At 44.5% G+C, this 15,661-nt stretch overlaps 1 protein-coding gene across 6 annotated transcripts in view; it reads right to left on the bottom strand.

The window, feature by feature from the left end:
• The window catches only part of Lsm14a (LSM14A mRNA processing body assembly factor), a 54,601-nt gene extending 47,032 nt beyond the window's left edge, over positions 1-7,569 (bottom strand). For 3 of the 6 annotated variants that reach the window (XM_075984602.1, XM_075984591.1, XM_075984589.1), the window contains exon 1: positions 7,287-7,545. In XM_075984602.1, coding sequence (XP_075840717.1) covers positions 7,287-7,407 — 121 coding nt within the window. In that variant the 5' untranslated portion in view covers positions 7,408-7,545. Of the gene's footprint in view, positions 1-7,286 lie in introns of all 6 variants that reach the window. The other 3 variants (XM_075984597.1, XM_075984575.1, XM_075984583.1) reach the window with 3 other exon arrangements.
• Between the last annotated feature and the right edge of the window lie 8,092 nt (positions 7,570-15,661).

The raw sequence follows: 15,661 nt of genomic DNA, 5'->3' as shown, positions 1-15,661 counted from the left end.
ATGGGGTACCACGTAATGTTTTGTTACATGGATCCACACTGTGTGTTTAAGTCAGGTTTAAGTCAGGTTAAACATACCTATCTCCTCACCTTTCTTTCTTTATTGTCAAACTTCCAAAATCCTTGCTTCTAGTCGTTTGAAATTTATAGCACATTACTGTTATCTATTGCACTTCGCCTGCTATTCTTTTTTTTTTAAGATTTATTTATTTATTATGTATACATATACAGTATTCTTGGTATTCTGTCTGCAGGCCAGAAGAGGGCACCAGATCTCATTACAGATGGTTGTGAGCCATCATGTGGTTGCTGAGAATTGAACTCAGGACCTTTGGAAGAGCACGCAGTGCTCTTAACCACTGAGCAATCTCTCCAGCCCCCTCGCCTGCTATTCTTTGCTGAGTCAAAAAGGAAGCAAGTTAACAAACGGAAGGTGTAGAAAGTGTTGAAGGTTTGAAGAAAAGAGAAGGAACACAGGAGCCTCATAGGAAAGAGTAGAGGATGGAAACATGACTCTTAGGAAGTGGCTAAGACTGCTGATGTCAGTGAATCTAAGTAAATTCAGAGTGAAGTTGGTTATATAACGAGGGCAGTGATTTCTGCAAGCTCATATGTACAAGAGAAACGTAGGGGATGTGGAGTGAGGAAGGTACAAAACTCTGATTGTAATGACTGCTCAGGGAATTTAAACAGGATAAAGACAGTGAAATGAGTGAGAATGAGGGGTATCGAAAGACTGTCACATCAAGATACTATAGGACAGAAGAGCTGAATGGATGATAGAATTTGGGGTTTTCACTCCTAAGCACTTAAAAATGCTTTGCTACTTCATTAAGTACCAATTCTAGGCTGATTACTTTTTTTTGCAACACTTTATGTAATTATCAGGATGGGTAAAAGGAAGGCATTGCATCTCCAAGGAAAAGATAAAAATGCTAAAACCCTTGGCCGTGGTCAAGTACTTTGTACTCCAATCAATCTGTTGGGTCACACGTTCTTCCAGAAACACACAAAACTAGAATAAGCCTGACCAACTCAACACTTTACCTACACAGATATGAAAGAAAATAAGGCAAAGTATTCCTGGAGAAGAATAAAAGTTCAACTACCTGTACTTACTGTAGCACTGAGTTAAATTCAGCAATTGCTGTTATACCATGTCAATAAAGCTTCTTTACTCTTATTTCATTTCCCTCTTCTTTTTTCCCCCCTGGTGCATACTGTTTTCAGTATTATCACACAGAAAGTCATGGCTCATCTTATCCATCTTGCAAGTAAAACAATACCCGAGTTAAGACTCCTAGAAGTTAGCTGCTGGGCGGTGATGGTGCATGTCTTTAATCCCAGCACTTGGTAGGCAGAGGTAGTGAGTTCGAGGCCAGCCTGGTATACAAAGCGAGATCTACAACAGCCAGGACTGTCACTCAGAGAAAATTTGTCTTGAAAAAAAAAAAAAAAAAAACCAAAGAGACTCTTAAAAGTTTGTATTTCGGGCTGGAGAGATGGCTCAGTGGTTAAGAGCATTGCCTGCTCTTCCAAAGGTCCTGAGTTCAATTCCCAGCAACCACATGGTGGCTCACAACCATCTGTAATGAGGTCTGTGCCCTCTTCTGGCTTGCAGGCATACACACAGACAGACTATGTATACATAATAAATAAATAAATAAATAAATATTTAAAAAAAAAAAAAGTTTGTATTTCTGTGGCTTCTATAGCAGCAACAATGCTTTTCAGCTTAGTTGAGGCAACCTCATTAAACAGGGCAACAAAAGAAATCTGAGCTTTAAATTTCATGAGATCTTTGTTGTTCGAGGTAGCAATTTTGTGAGTTGTTAGATTTTTTTCTACCACACAATTTGTGACCAGACATGTGACCAGTGCTGTAGTCTCAGTACTGTTGAGGTAGAGGCGGGTGGATCTCATGAATTTGAGGCCAACGCCGTCTATATAGGGAATGAGCGTCAGGTCAGCCAGCTACATAAAAAAGACCCTGTCTCAAAAAAAAAAGTCACAGGAACTTGCAATGCTCCTGCTTGCTCTGCTAGAACAGTCCTTTACGACTATGTGGTCTATAAACAATCAAAGTAAAACTTTATTGTTTTGATTTTGATTGGATAAACTAAGTCAGTGAACAAGACTCAGCAGATGATGAAAGATGATTAACAGTTTACCACCTTTGTGGACGACACAAATTCCTTGAAGTTTAAGGGCAACTCACTAACTTGCCACTCTTTTTCCATCTCTTCCCTCTGCGATGGCATCCTAAAAGGCTCCCCAGGGATAGCTACCTAAACACAAGAATTTGTTTATGTTTATTATGTAAGAATTTCCCTCATTTAGCATACTGGGTTTATTAACTATATTCATTCATAGGTGATGTGCAAACACACTGGAATATTTTACAAATTATTTGTGCCAGTCATATCTCTTCAACATCCTGACTTGATTATTCTAAGTGAAAACTTAAGTCACAGAGTAAAAGTTTACCTCCCTAATGTGCTATAAAACTTCCTCTTTTACATACCCTCTCATGCAAATTCCCTAAATACTCCTATTTAGGGGTTTTACATTAATTAAAAATGTTATGTGTATGGAAGCTTTGCCTGCATGTATGAATGTTATGTGTACCACACACATGCAGTCAGTCCCCTGGAGGCCAGAAGAGGGAGTCAGATCTCCAGAGACTGGAGTTACAGATGGTTGTGAACTGCCATATGAGCACTGAGAGGGGAACCCAGCTCTTCTGGGAGAGCAGTCACTGCATCCAACCACCAAACCATCTCTCCAACCCCAGATGTTTTAATTCTAAAGGAATAACACAGGACTACAAACCACAGGGGCTGCTAAAACTACCATGACCCAGATTATCTACAAACACACTTAAAGTCAGCTGTCAACGTCATTTCAGATTGCTTTTTAAAACTTCCTGACATTTACCTAGGTTGTTAGGACCAAAGGCCACCAAACTTATCTGGGCTTTCCCTTCTAGAAGGTAATTAATTTATGAAATCTCTAGCAGAATACTAGAGAAACCAACCATTACCCTTACCTCTGCAGCAGGCTTCCACTTTCTTATTGTGGGATGATACAACTTATTACCCAAACTGGAACATTAAGAGAGAAATGTTTTTAATAATGGTATTAAAATAGGCATAAGTAATGGCTTTCTACCAGGGAAAGCTACAGATATGGTCACCCTAATTCTATACCATAACTTAATGTTAACTAGTCAAGTTTCAAAAGAACTATAGTTTCAGATATATATGCTATATTTACAGCCATGTAAAAGACCTCAATTATAGTACAGATCATAAAGCCAAGTGCATCTTTTACTAAAGTTAAAGATCGAAACATTTTATGCTCTACACAAAACCAATTTCAGGTGCATTATAGACCTAATTGTGAAAAACAAAACAACAAAAGATGAAGTAGCATAGCACTAGATTAAAGAAAATCACGTTATTAGCATGGATAAATAAAAAAAGAAGCACCACCCAACTAGTCCTAAGAGTCTGATAAACATAAAATGAGGAAATATCTATAATAAAATCATTAAACAAAAGATATTTGTAATATATACATTCATCAAAGGATTTATATTTAGAACTCAAAATTCCAGAAAGTAACTCCAGTGACAAATTTCAAAGACACTTAAGGCTAAGATATATATCAAATGGCTTAGATATGGAAAGACCTTCAAAACTCATTAGTAGCCAGAGAAATAGGGACTAAAATCACATTCAAGGGCTGAAGATGGCTCAGTGGTTAACAGCACTCACATTAGGTGGCTCAAAACCACTCCAGCTCCACGAGGGCCACACTTCTGGCCTCCGTAGGCACCTGCACTCATATGCACAGACGTTCCTACACATACATCTAATTAATGAAAAAATTAATAAAAACCACATTGAACTACCTACCCATCAGATTATAGCTGCTAAGAATTATAGTTATAGCACCAGTACTGTTGTTGGTGAGGAACATGGAACCAGAATTCTTACTACTGAAATAACAACTAGTAAGCACCTACTAGAAAAACTGCTTAGTGTCACTTAGTGAAGAATACACTCGCTGTGTTTCTGCAATTCAAATTCTAAGTATGTGTGTGTGTCCCCGGAAAATGATTTCAACACATCAGTGCATTTAAACACTAATTTCCCTAAAAGCATTGTTCTGAATAGCCCTAAGCTGAAAATAAACGAAGTATTAACTGTCAAATAGCCAAACCTGTGAGAAGAATAAAAGCCAAAAGTAAAACATTCTATATACACAAAGTTCTAACCGTGGTGCTCCTACCAGCTGAGCCATTTCTCCAGCTCTTTAATAACTTTTAAAAATTATTTTGGGGAGCCAGGCGGTGGTGGTGTAGGCCTTTAATCCTAGCACTCGGGAGGCAGAGGCAAGTGGATCTCTGAATTTGAGGCTAACCTGGTCTACAAGAGCTAGTTCCAGGACAGGCTCCAAAAGCTACAGAGAACGCTGTCTCAAAAAACAAAACAAAACAAAAAAAAAAAAAAAAAAAAAAAGACTGAGTTGGAAGCAGAATTTCCTGTTTAAGGTCAGAGTAGGCCACACAGTGAGAACCCTACCTCAAACAAACAAAAGGGCTGGGCATGGTGGCTTACACCTGCAGCACCAATACTTGGAGGCAGAGGCAAAGGGTCCCTGACAGACACTACAAAGAGGTCTAGGACTGCCTGCGTTACAAGACTGACAGACTATCTCAAATAAACCAAATGACTAACGGACCAATCCAGAGGAAACAGAGGAGAAAGAAATCTTAGAAAATGTTTTGGCTCACCTGTTAAAAAGAGTGCATACCAGAGGGCCTGAGTTTGATACCCAGCACCTGACAAGTGGCGAGTGGTTCACAACTGCCCATAATTCCAGCTGGGGGTGGGGTTAATAAACCTGACACCCAGTGGTTTCTGTCGGTACCTATATTTGCATGTGCTTATCACTACACAGACCACACACATATAACTAAAAGAATTTTCAGAAAGTTACTATGCCTTATAATTCCAGCACCTAGGTGGTGGCTAGAGGACTAGAGTTCAAAGTGGAAGCTGGCACATCAATACTTCAAAGTCATCTTTGACTGTATATCCAGTTTGAAGCCAGCCCAAGCTACATGAGACTATCAAATAAACCCCCAAACCTCTATAAAACCACTTTAATGAGAAATACTGTTCTCAACCAGTGTCTAGATTACTTGGTGAGAGCACCAAGAACTTCAGAGAGCTTTTCCCACACTTTAATAAAAATCAGTAAAACTAACCCTATGAATCAAAAGCTCCACTAGTACGAAGCAGATTTTAAAAAAGGCAAGCAAAACTAAATTAAGAAATATTACGGGCAAGCCTTTCTCGCTGTTTTTGAAGCAGGGTCTCACTAAGTAGTTTGGTTGGCCTGGAATTCAAATCCACCTGCCATTACCTTTTGAATGCTGGGACAAAGGCCTGTGCCACCATGCCCAGTTTCACACCATTGGTGAAGTCTTTAATAACTACTAAAGAGAGTCATACATCCTGAAGTACAGTGAGCGTTTACAAAGATGAAAGCAGGCGATGTGGTACAGTACTCCACAAGGCAGAGAGGAAGATTATGTGGTACTCCTTTCAGTTTTTGTCTTTTCTGAGAGGCTTTCATGTATACCGGGCAGATCTTGAATGCCTGACCTCCTACCTCCAACTCCCTAGAGGAATTACTGGCATGCACCACCCATACCCAGTTTTCTCACTGGGGATTGAACCCAGGATCTCAAGTACAATAAGCAAGCATGCTTATCAACTGAGATACCTGTATCTATCTGCTTTCTAAGATGACCCACCTGTATTGCTTAAGCAGGCCCCAAGTTCCTTAGTTCAAGAAGCCTTTGGAATAGCTGGGGCTATAGGCAAGTGGCACAGTCCCGGGCTTCCTTCTGCTTTTTTAAAAAGCAGGCTTCTTAACTTTTGAAGTGTCCGATTCAAGGGTGTTATAAAAGTAAATTGCTAAAAATTACACAAGTATCACCACGATGCAACTGTGGAAAACACCGCCCTACTGTTTTATAGTGTACCTTTTTAAAGCGTTGCTCTTCTGGTATTGGAGATGAGATTCAGACCTCCCACTTTCTAGGCGAGAGCTCTGCCCATCAGCCGGAACCCCTAATCCCTATCAGGTTTGGTTCACCAACATAAAAAATTTCCTTGCCTACGTCTATTGGTCCCAAAACATCTAAAAACGGGTCATTAAAACTTGTTTGGTACTGTGGAACGACTCTCCCATTCCTATCCCCAGACCTCTTTTCCTAGTGTAGTAGGCGGGTCTTAAAATTCCACCAGGTGTGGGGGAAAATACTCCTCCCGAGTATTTAACAAGCCGTTGTAGGGCTTCCTCTAAGATCTGAAGCTCAAGTTTATTATTATTATTATTATTATTTGCTTTCCTGGCAAAGGCCCAGCACGTGTGAACGGAAACAAAACGCACAGACCGTCCGGACGTTAAAGACTATGGGGTAGGGATGGTCTCCTTCTTTAACTCAACACCCTCTACCCGTGGAACACGTCCAGCGGAGCAGGTCAGCGCCCCGAAATACTCGATCTGAATCGTGCAAAGAGTCCTGGATCATCAAACGTGAACTTTCCTTTCTACCAGGGTTCCAGAAAAGAGGGCCGTGGGGGCAGCAAGCCAGCGTTTTAACGTGCACCCTAAAGAGATGGTTGCACCAGAATTTTGATTTAACAGGTAACAATCACGGAGGAAAGAAACCGGATGCGATCGGCTAGACCGTGCCAATGGCCCATCGCGAGCACACGTCCGCGGCGCAAACCCAAACTTTTGAGCACCCAGCTCGGGACTTCACTCGAGCACCGTCGCAAGCAACCGAGACGAAGAACGCTGAGAAACATGGGTGCCGAGGAACCCACACATCCGCATTCAACTCAAGGTAGGAGGACAGATTCTTGGACTCCTCCGGCTTTGTTCCGCGGGTCAGAAGACGGAACGACCGAATTTCGGTCTCGGAAGCCACGAACCTGGGTGTGTTCTCCGGCGGGTTCCCGGGACTTCAGGAGCGCCCCGCCCCGCCCCGGGCGCCGCGCACTCGTTCTCGGAGTTCCCCGGATGGAAGGCGCGGAGCTCCGGGGAAGGAAGCGGCCCGGGAACCGAGAGAGGCCGCGCCCCGGGCCCTCGTCGCTGGGGGGACCGGGAGCGAGGGAGCGGCCTCCCCTAAGGAAGAAGAGCGCGAGGGCCGCCGGGGCGCCCGGCCCGCGCTCCCCAAGCCCGAGGCCTGCCCCGCCGTACCTTTGGCGAGGGCTACCGTGGAGTTCTCGGTGTCGATGGTGTAGAGGATGCCCTCGTAGCGGATCTCCGCCTTGGAGATGAGGCTGATCTTGCTGCCGATATAAGGAGTGCCCCCGCTCATGGCGTCGCCGCCGTCGCTCCCGCTCGCACTCAGGCAGATCCCGCGCTGCGCTCGCCGCCGCCGCTCCGCACGCCCGCCCGCTCGCTCAATCGGCACCTCACAGCAGCCGCCTCAGAGCCAACATGGCGGCTGCGCCGGCTCCGCTACCCTCCCCCAGCCTCCCGCCCTCAAACCGCGGCGCGGCGGCGGCGGCGGCGGCAGCGGCGGCGGCGCGGGGCACGCTGGGAGGGCGAGGCCGCGTGCTCTCTCGCGAGACTCGGCGAGTACCGGACCGTCCGTGGCTTTCTCCGCGGTGGCTGCGGGTCCGGTAGACGAAGCTGCTCACCGGCTTTCGCTCCGGTGGAGTTTCGGAGAGACGGAAGTTTTTTTCATGGCACCCAGACGCCGCGTGGCGAGCTCTCATCCCGCCTGGTGACGCTGACTGCGGCCTCCGCCATTTCTAGGCGGCCAGTACTTTGTCACGAGCCCGGTGCCTTTGTAAGCGGTCGCCTGCTAGCTCATGGCCAGCTGCCTATCATCCGCGAGTCACGGAGCTCTCGCTGTCGTGCCAGAGCAGCAGCATCGCCTATCCCCGAAAACTTGTTTCTCCTTCCTGCCGGGTCCAACTCTTTTCATATGGCTTGATCCGGGTTCCTAGTTTTCAAGATGCCACTGGACACTATCAGGTCCAGTTGTTCTCTCTACAGCTTTGATTTCTTATGTCAACTCCAGTTTCTGAACTACGATCGTCTGTCTCTCCGTTCGGATGCCAAATTGACATCTTAAGACGGTGTCCAAAGCTGTACCTGTGCTCGGTTTTACTCCAAACTCGTCCCTCTAGAGTTGTTCTCTGAGGTAACCAGGCACTGGAACGGTTTACTTAGCCACGAAGACCTTAACCCTGGATTGACTTCTCCTTCACCGCCACGTCTATCCTAACTGTAAATCCTGTCTGTTCAGTTTGGATCATCTCCATACAACTCTACAAGAAGCCTCCGTTACTCTGGCCAAAATTATTTGCAGTAGTCTCCTAAGAATAATCTACTTCCCTTATTCTTAGTAGGTTTTTCTAGCACAGTAGCCGGGGCATCATGTTCAGGTAGCAAGAGATGATGGACTCTCGTTCAAATCAAGTCAGATGACATCTCTCCTTTCCAATACTCTCCACGGATTACATGTTACACAAAACGAAAAACAGACTGTATAGGACGTGGATTTAGCTTCTTGTTACACAACTCCGTACTGTTCCAAGCATACCTTCTTTACCCAGAGTTTTCACAGTTCGTTACACTCTGCTCAAAGCCTCCCTGAGATGATTTGTTTACAATACAATCAGCCCTCACTTTACACCCCTCTACTTGGCTTGTCCCCGCCCCCCTCCTACTATGTCTAATCATAGGTGTGTGTCTACCTCCTTCACTAAAATGCAAATATTTTGAGGAAGGGATGTTCTTGGTCACCACTTGCATCACCAGAGCCAAGTGTAGCAACTGGCACAGGACATCTACTCTGTAGATTTTTGCTGCAAGAATGAACAACTGGGGTGACTGCAGAGCTCAGGCAGCAAGCAGGATGTCTGGTGAGCTGAGTGAATGCATGGTGATTATCTGGGTGTTCAAGTGGGGGTAGCAGGAGAGGTTAATGAGCTGTGATGTGATTGGTGCACAATAGCTTCAAGGTCCCTGCTTCAGTACAAAGTCAGTGCCAGGTTATGCAAAACTCATGTTTGACTTTCCTTCCCATTCTAGGCCTCAGACTGAAGCTGCCTTCTCATGCATCCACAGTGAGCACATTCTTTCCATTGTCAGGTTTTACAAACTGACAATATCCAGTACTCAAATCTCCCTTCCAATTCTCCTGGCTTCTAGTATACATCACACACACACACACACATACCACCCCATGACTTCTGCCACCTCCATTGGTTTTTTTCTTCCATGGTGCTTCCTCCCAAAATAAACTGCCTTTATCCATGGTTCCTAAGGTCATCAGTGTCCTAATGCTGTTTGTTATGATTTGAATGTATCTCCCAATAATTCCTGTAAGATTTAGTCCTCCCTGGGGCAATACTGAGAAATGGTAGTGTGCATGCATGTGTTTATGTGGATACACACATGTGCCATAGCACCCAAGGCAAGAGGACAATTTGCTGGAAGAAATCAGTTCACCGTGTGGATTCTGGAAATCAATCTGAGGCCATCAAGCTTGGAAGCAGACAGCTCCTACCCACTGAAGCCTCTTGCCAGCTGACAAACAGCAGAAGTTGTTGTTGAGACTGGCTCTCACTCTCTAACCTGGTATCCTAGAAGTGTAGACTAGGCTGGCCTTGAACTCACAGAGGTCTCCCCACCTATGCCTCCCAAGAGCTGGGAGGTGGGGCTTAGTAGCAAGTCATTGAGTTATTGGAGGCTTGGATGAATGGATGAGTGCTGGTCTTGAGAAGTTCTTTGAAGAGGAAGATGTTACAGAAAGAGCAAAGCTGACTTCTCTTTACCTGCTGTCTGGCTTCCTGTCTCCCCATATTGTTGCTTCCTCCTTAATGTACTATATGCTCTCAACTATGACGCCATCATGTGTGACTCGTTTGTGGAGGTGGCATCTCTCACAATCAGATGAACAAATCTTCAAAAGTGAGCTTAACAAATCTCCATTTGCTTTTTTTTTTCTTGAGATGGGGTTTCTCTGTGTAATAGTCCTAACTGTCCTGGAACTAGCTCTTGTAGACCAGGCTGGTCTCGAACTCACAGAGATCCAGCTGCCTCTGCCTCCCAAGTGCTGGGATTAAAGGTTTGCAGTGTTCCCCCACCAGCCTTTCCATTTGCTTTAAGGTACTTAAGTAAATGGATTCAGGTATTTTGTTTATAGCAACAGAAATGATGGGTTATGGTGTTTAGAGGCTAAGGCAGGCAGATCAAGAGTTCAAGGCCAGCTTCAGCCACGTAGAGTTTGAACCCTAGCTGTGCTACATGTGACCCTATCATTTTTTTTTGTTTTGTTTTGCTTGTTTGTTTGTTTTTTGTTTTTTTTTCAGGACAGGTTTCTCTTTAGCTTTGGAGCCTGTCCTGGAACTAGCTCTTGTAGACCAGGTTGACCTCGAACTCACAGAGATCCACCACTGCCCAGCTCATGTGACCCCATCTTGAAACCAAAACAAAAAACATAAGAGGAAAAATGGGTCAATATAGTACCCAGTCTTGAGAACAGAGATCTAGGTACTTAGCAATCAATCTTGTTAATTCTACTTTATGTTTTACAGTTCATAATTAATTCATCATTATGTATAGTCTTTCTGATCATTTTGTGAAGTCAGCTTTGCTTATGACGAACAGGGATATAACTGCTTTCCTATGGCAATGTTAGGTGCTCCGTACTCTTTATTTATTATGTTGTAATAACATATTGTGGTGGTTTGAAAGAAAATGGTCCCCAAAGGAAGTGGCACTATTAGGAAGTGGCCTTGTTGGAGGAAGTATGTCACTGTGGGGGTTGGTTTTGAGGGCTTTTCCTCAAGCTTCACTCAGTGTGACAGTCAGTTGACTTCCTGTTGCTTGCAAGATATAGGACTGTCAGCTGCTCCAGCACCATGTCTGAGTGTCACCATCCTCCGTCATGATGATAATGGACTGAAACCCAGAAACTGTAGATGAGCCACCCCAATTAAATGTTTCCTTATAAGAGTTGCCATTGTCATGGTGTCTCTTCACAGCAATAGAAACCCTAAGACACATATACTTAAGCTTTGTGTTTTTCATGTGTGTGTACACTTGTGTTTGAAGTTACACATGCTTGGGTGTGACCACGTGTGCATGTATGTGGAGACCAGAGGTCAAAGTTGATCAGGGGTCAAACTTTTGAAGTTGCTCTCTACCTTTTTTTTTTCTACCTTATTTTTTGAGACAGGGTCTTTCACTGCAACCTTGAACTTCCTGGTTTAACTTAACTCACTAGCCAGCAAATTCCATATATCTGTTTCTGTATCCACCTCTCCAGTACTGGAATTATAGGGATTTACACCACTTTCTTTTTTCGGTTTTTTTCGAGACAGGGTTTTTCTGTGTAGATTTGGAGCCTGTCCTGGAACTCACTCTGTAGACCAGGCTGGCCTTGAACTCCCAGAGTTCTCTGCCTCCCAAGTGCTGGGATTAAAGGTGTGCATCACTACCAACCGGCTTGTTTTCTTTTTTGTGTGGGTCCTGGGAATTTAACTCAGGTCCTCCTGCTTTTGTGGCAAGCAGTTTACCAAGTCATCTCCCCAACCCTACTTTTGTGTTTTTATTCAAATTTAGTTCTGGTCCTGACTTGGAATCTCTTCACACCTGCTCTGGCTCCACCACCACCACCACCACCACCACCTTCTCCTTCTCCTTCTCCTCCTCCTCCTCCTCCTCCTCCTCCTCCTCCTTCTTCTTCTTCTTCTTCCTCCTCTTCCTTTTCCTCTTCTTCTTCCTCCTCCTTCCTTCTTCCTTCCTCCCCCTCCTTCTTCCTCTTCCTCTGTGCTGTGCTGACTCCATGACCTCTGCATCAATTCCTGTCTCTAGGTTCCTACCCTGACTTCCCTGTTACCTAGAAGTATAAGTGAAATAAACACTTTCCTCCCCAAGTTGCCTTTTTGGTCATGGTGTTTTATCACACCAATAGTGACCCTAACTAGGAAGCTCACAAATTCTTTTGTTATTGTTGTTGTCTTGATGCAAGGTCTATGTAGTTCTGGCTGCCCTAGAATTTGTTGTGTAGACCAGGCTGGTCTTTAACTCAAAGATATCTACCTGCCTGTGCCTCCTGAGCACTGGGATTAAAGGCGTGGGTGTCCACACAGCATATATTTCTCTCTTTAAGTGTGTGTGTGTGTGTGTGTGTGTGTGTGTGGTGCTAGGAGTTGAACCTGGAGCCTTAGATGTGCATACTAAGTAAGTACCCCAGATTTCAATTATTATTATTTATTTATTTATTATGTATACACTATTCTGTCTGTGTGTATGCCTGCAGGCCAGAAGAGGGCACCAGACCCCATTACGGATGAGCCACCATGTGGTTGCTGGGAATTGAACTCAGGACCTTTGGAAGAGGAGGCAATGCTCTTAGCCTCTGAGCCATCTCTCCAGCCCCTCAATTATTCTTTCTTGTAGTGATCTTTAAAAAAAAATGTTTTTTGTTACTTTTAAAATATGGGTGTTTTGCCTGCAGAACAAGTGTGTATTGCTACAGAGGCCAGAAGAGAGTGTTAAATCCCCTGGCACTGGAGTTACAGACTGTTATGGAAATCAAACCCAGGTTCTCTGGAAGAACAACCAGTGCTCTTAACTGCTGAGCCATCTCTCCAGCCCCTCTTGTCCTGCTCTTAACCAACTAGTCATCTCGATAAGTAGTCTTTTTCAGTTTCAGAATGTGCACTTAGGTTGTTTAAATTTAACTAGGCATGGTGTTGCACAACTGTAGTTCCAGCACTTGGGAGGGCTGAGGCAAGAGAATTGTGAGTTCCAGGCCTGGGCTACAAAGTGAGACACTGCTGTCTCAAGAAAATAAAAAAAATAAAAAAAAAAAACCAACAATAAAACACAACAAGAAACCAAAAACTAAAAAAAACCCAAACCAAACAAACAAACAAAAAAGAAGTCAATTTTTAACTCCTAAAAACCTGCTTCTTTTTCCTTTGTTGTCTAATACTATAATTTATTGTCACATAATAAATACATATAAAGCCATTGTTAATTCTCATATTGCGATCGTATAGATTGCATTTTCTTTATATCTTTTGTTTGCTTTTCGAGACAGAGTTTCTCTGTGTAGCCCTGGCTGTCCTAGAACTCACTCTGTAGACCAGGCTGACCTTGAACTCACAGAGATCTGTCTGCCTCTGCCTCCCCAGTGCTGGGATGAAAGCGTGCCCTGCCACTGTCAGTCCTCCCTCTACATCTTATGCTAGAGCCAGAACTGAAGTGACTGGAGTCAATAGTTTTCCCAGAGAGGGCAAGGCTTTTTCTCTCTAGTCAACTAGGATGCAAGCAGTTGTGTGACTTTTCCTGGGGGAGATGAACAAACTCAGTTCATATCAGGGAGGGGTTATCCACAGACAGAAGAAGGGACTGCACCCGAGTCTAGCCGATGAGCAAATGGCTGCACCCGAGTCTAGCTGAGGAGCAAATGACTACATCCGAGTCTAGCCGTTGAGCAAATGGCTGCACCCGAGTCTAGCCGATGAGCAAATGGCTGCACCCGAGTCTAGCCGATGAGCAAATGGCTGCACCCGAGTCTAGCCGATGAGCAAATGGCTGCACCCGAGTCTAGCCGTTGAGCAAATGGCTGCACCCGAGTCTAGCTGAGGAGCACGTGTTCATTTGGCTTACTCACAGGACCACAGTTAGCAACGTCAGTGAAACAAACCAATCCCAAAAGCTGCCTCTCTGGATGCATCTACCTGAGCTGCAGGCCGCTCCTCAGAACACTCTCCCCTCAGCAATTACTGGCTGTTGGTAGAACCTTGGGAAAGGCCTCGTGAATCTCCTTACTTTCTGAGCTTCCTCAGTTCACGTTTGGTTAGCTTTGGGAATCTTCTAAGCCCCCTCTCTTTCCAGAGGAAGTAGGTACTCCAACAGTTGGGTTGGGAGTTGAACTGAGCAGGGGTGGCCGCAAATGGTGATGCATGCCTGTAATCCTCCTCTGGAGACAGGAAACTTGAGGCCTTTGCTAGTCTGGGTTCCACAGTGAGACTACCTAAAATGAAAAAATGAAATGTGGGTGAGCAGGAGGCTGAAAAGGCGGCTCAGCAGTTAAGCACACTGGCTTTTGCAGAGGATCCAGCCTCGGTTCACAGCACCCATGTCATGGCTAACAACATTCTGTAACTCCAGTTTCCGGGGATCTGATGCCCTCTTCTGACCTCAGAGCCACTGGGCATGCATGTGCCAAACAGACATGCATGCAGGCGAAACACTCATGCACATACATCTAAAACTTTTTAAATCTTAATAAAAACCAGACTGTGTAAAAGGAACAAGTTCCAACTTTAAAGACTGTGTCTTAACTCAAGGGGTGAAAGCAAGTTGCATGGGATATTTCTTCTGTCCTATCTTTGGTTTTTTTAAAATAATTGTTTTGCCCCCAACTCCAAGCATTCCAATTCCTTTCTTGTTGTGTGCTACATTAACTGCAAATTTCAATTGCCAGTTGAGTAATTCTGTGTGGTGTTCTCTTGTTCCTATGTGGCAGACACCCATGGCTTTCTCATTCACCCCGTCTGGGCCTCCAGTGTGGTATAATTATCCTGAAAAGCCAAGATGTGTGAGAGCTTAGCTTGATTACTCTAATGGCACACAGTGTTTTCACAAACCTCTCAATGCCTGAATAATTATCATTATTATATTTACGTGTTTAGCCAAAAGCTTAATTGGAAGATTCCAGAATGAAATAATACTACACGAGAAAAAAAAAACTCACGGTCATTTTTTCTTTGAAATTTTTTTTCCATTTCCCCCCACTAATACACACATGAAATTAAACCATCGCATCATGCAGAAGCAATCATCACACACTGCAGTCATTCCCAGCTTCTCCTCAGCTGCGTTCCCACGGAGGCAAAGTGTGCTTAACTCTGTGCTGCCTCCGTTTATCATGGTCTAGATAACGTGCATACTATGCTTCCATCACCAGCTTCTTTTGCTTTCCAAGACAGTTTTATTCATGTGCATGTGTGTTTTGGGTATGCAACTGCACATGTGCACAGAGAGGGTACTGGATCTCCTGGAGCTGGAATCACAGGACATGGTGAACTGCCTGAGGTGGGTGCTGGGAACCAAACCCCAGTTCTCTTTAAGAAAGGCAAAGCTGGGTGGTGTGGACACACCTTTAATCCCAGCACTTGGGAGGCAGAAGCAGGTGGATCTCTGAGTTCCAGGATAGCCAAAGCAAAGCAAAGTAAATGCTGGTAGCTGCTGAGTAATCTCTTCAGTATTTTTTTTTTTTTACAACTTACTATGTCACCCAGGCTGGCCTCAAGTTTGAACCTTCTGCCCCAGACACCTGAGTAGCTGGGATTAGAGTATGTGCCACGTGGACAATCTCTCTGTTAATTTCCACTGGTAATTGAAGATGTGTTTCCAAGGCCATAGTGTGAAATTCTTTACCATTCTCCAGTTGCTTTTATTTGCTTTGTGCAACCCAGAGGTCCAGGCCGTATGCGTGGGAAGGTGGTGCCTGTCCTGAGTGAGGTCTTGGTGGTACTGACAGTAGGTCCAGGCTGTATGTGTGGGAAGGTGGTGCCTGTCCTAAGAGAGGGCTT

Source organism: Microtus pennsylvanicus, chromosome 1 (genome assembly GCF_037038515.1).
Source record: "Microtus pennsylvanicus isolate mMicPen1 chromosome 1, mMicPen1.hap1, whole genome shotgun sequence".
Classification (NCBI taxonomy): domain Eukaryota; kingdom Metazoa; phylum Chordata; class Mammalia; order Rodentia; family Cricetidae; genus Microtus; species Microtus pennsylvanicus.
Note: the sequence above shows the minus strand (reverse complement) of the source record. Positions and strands in the feature narration are given on the sequence as shown.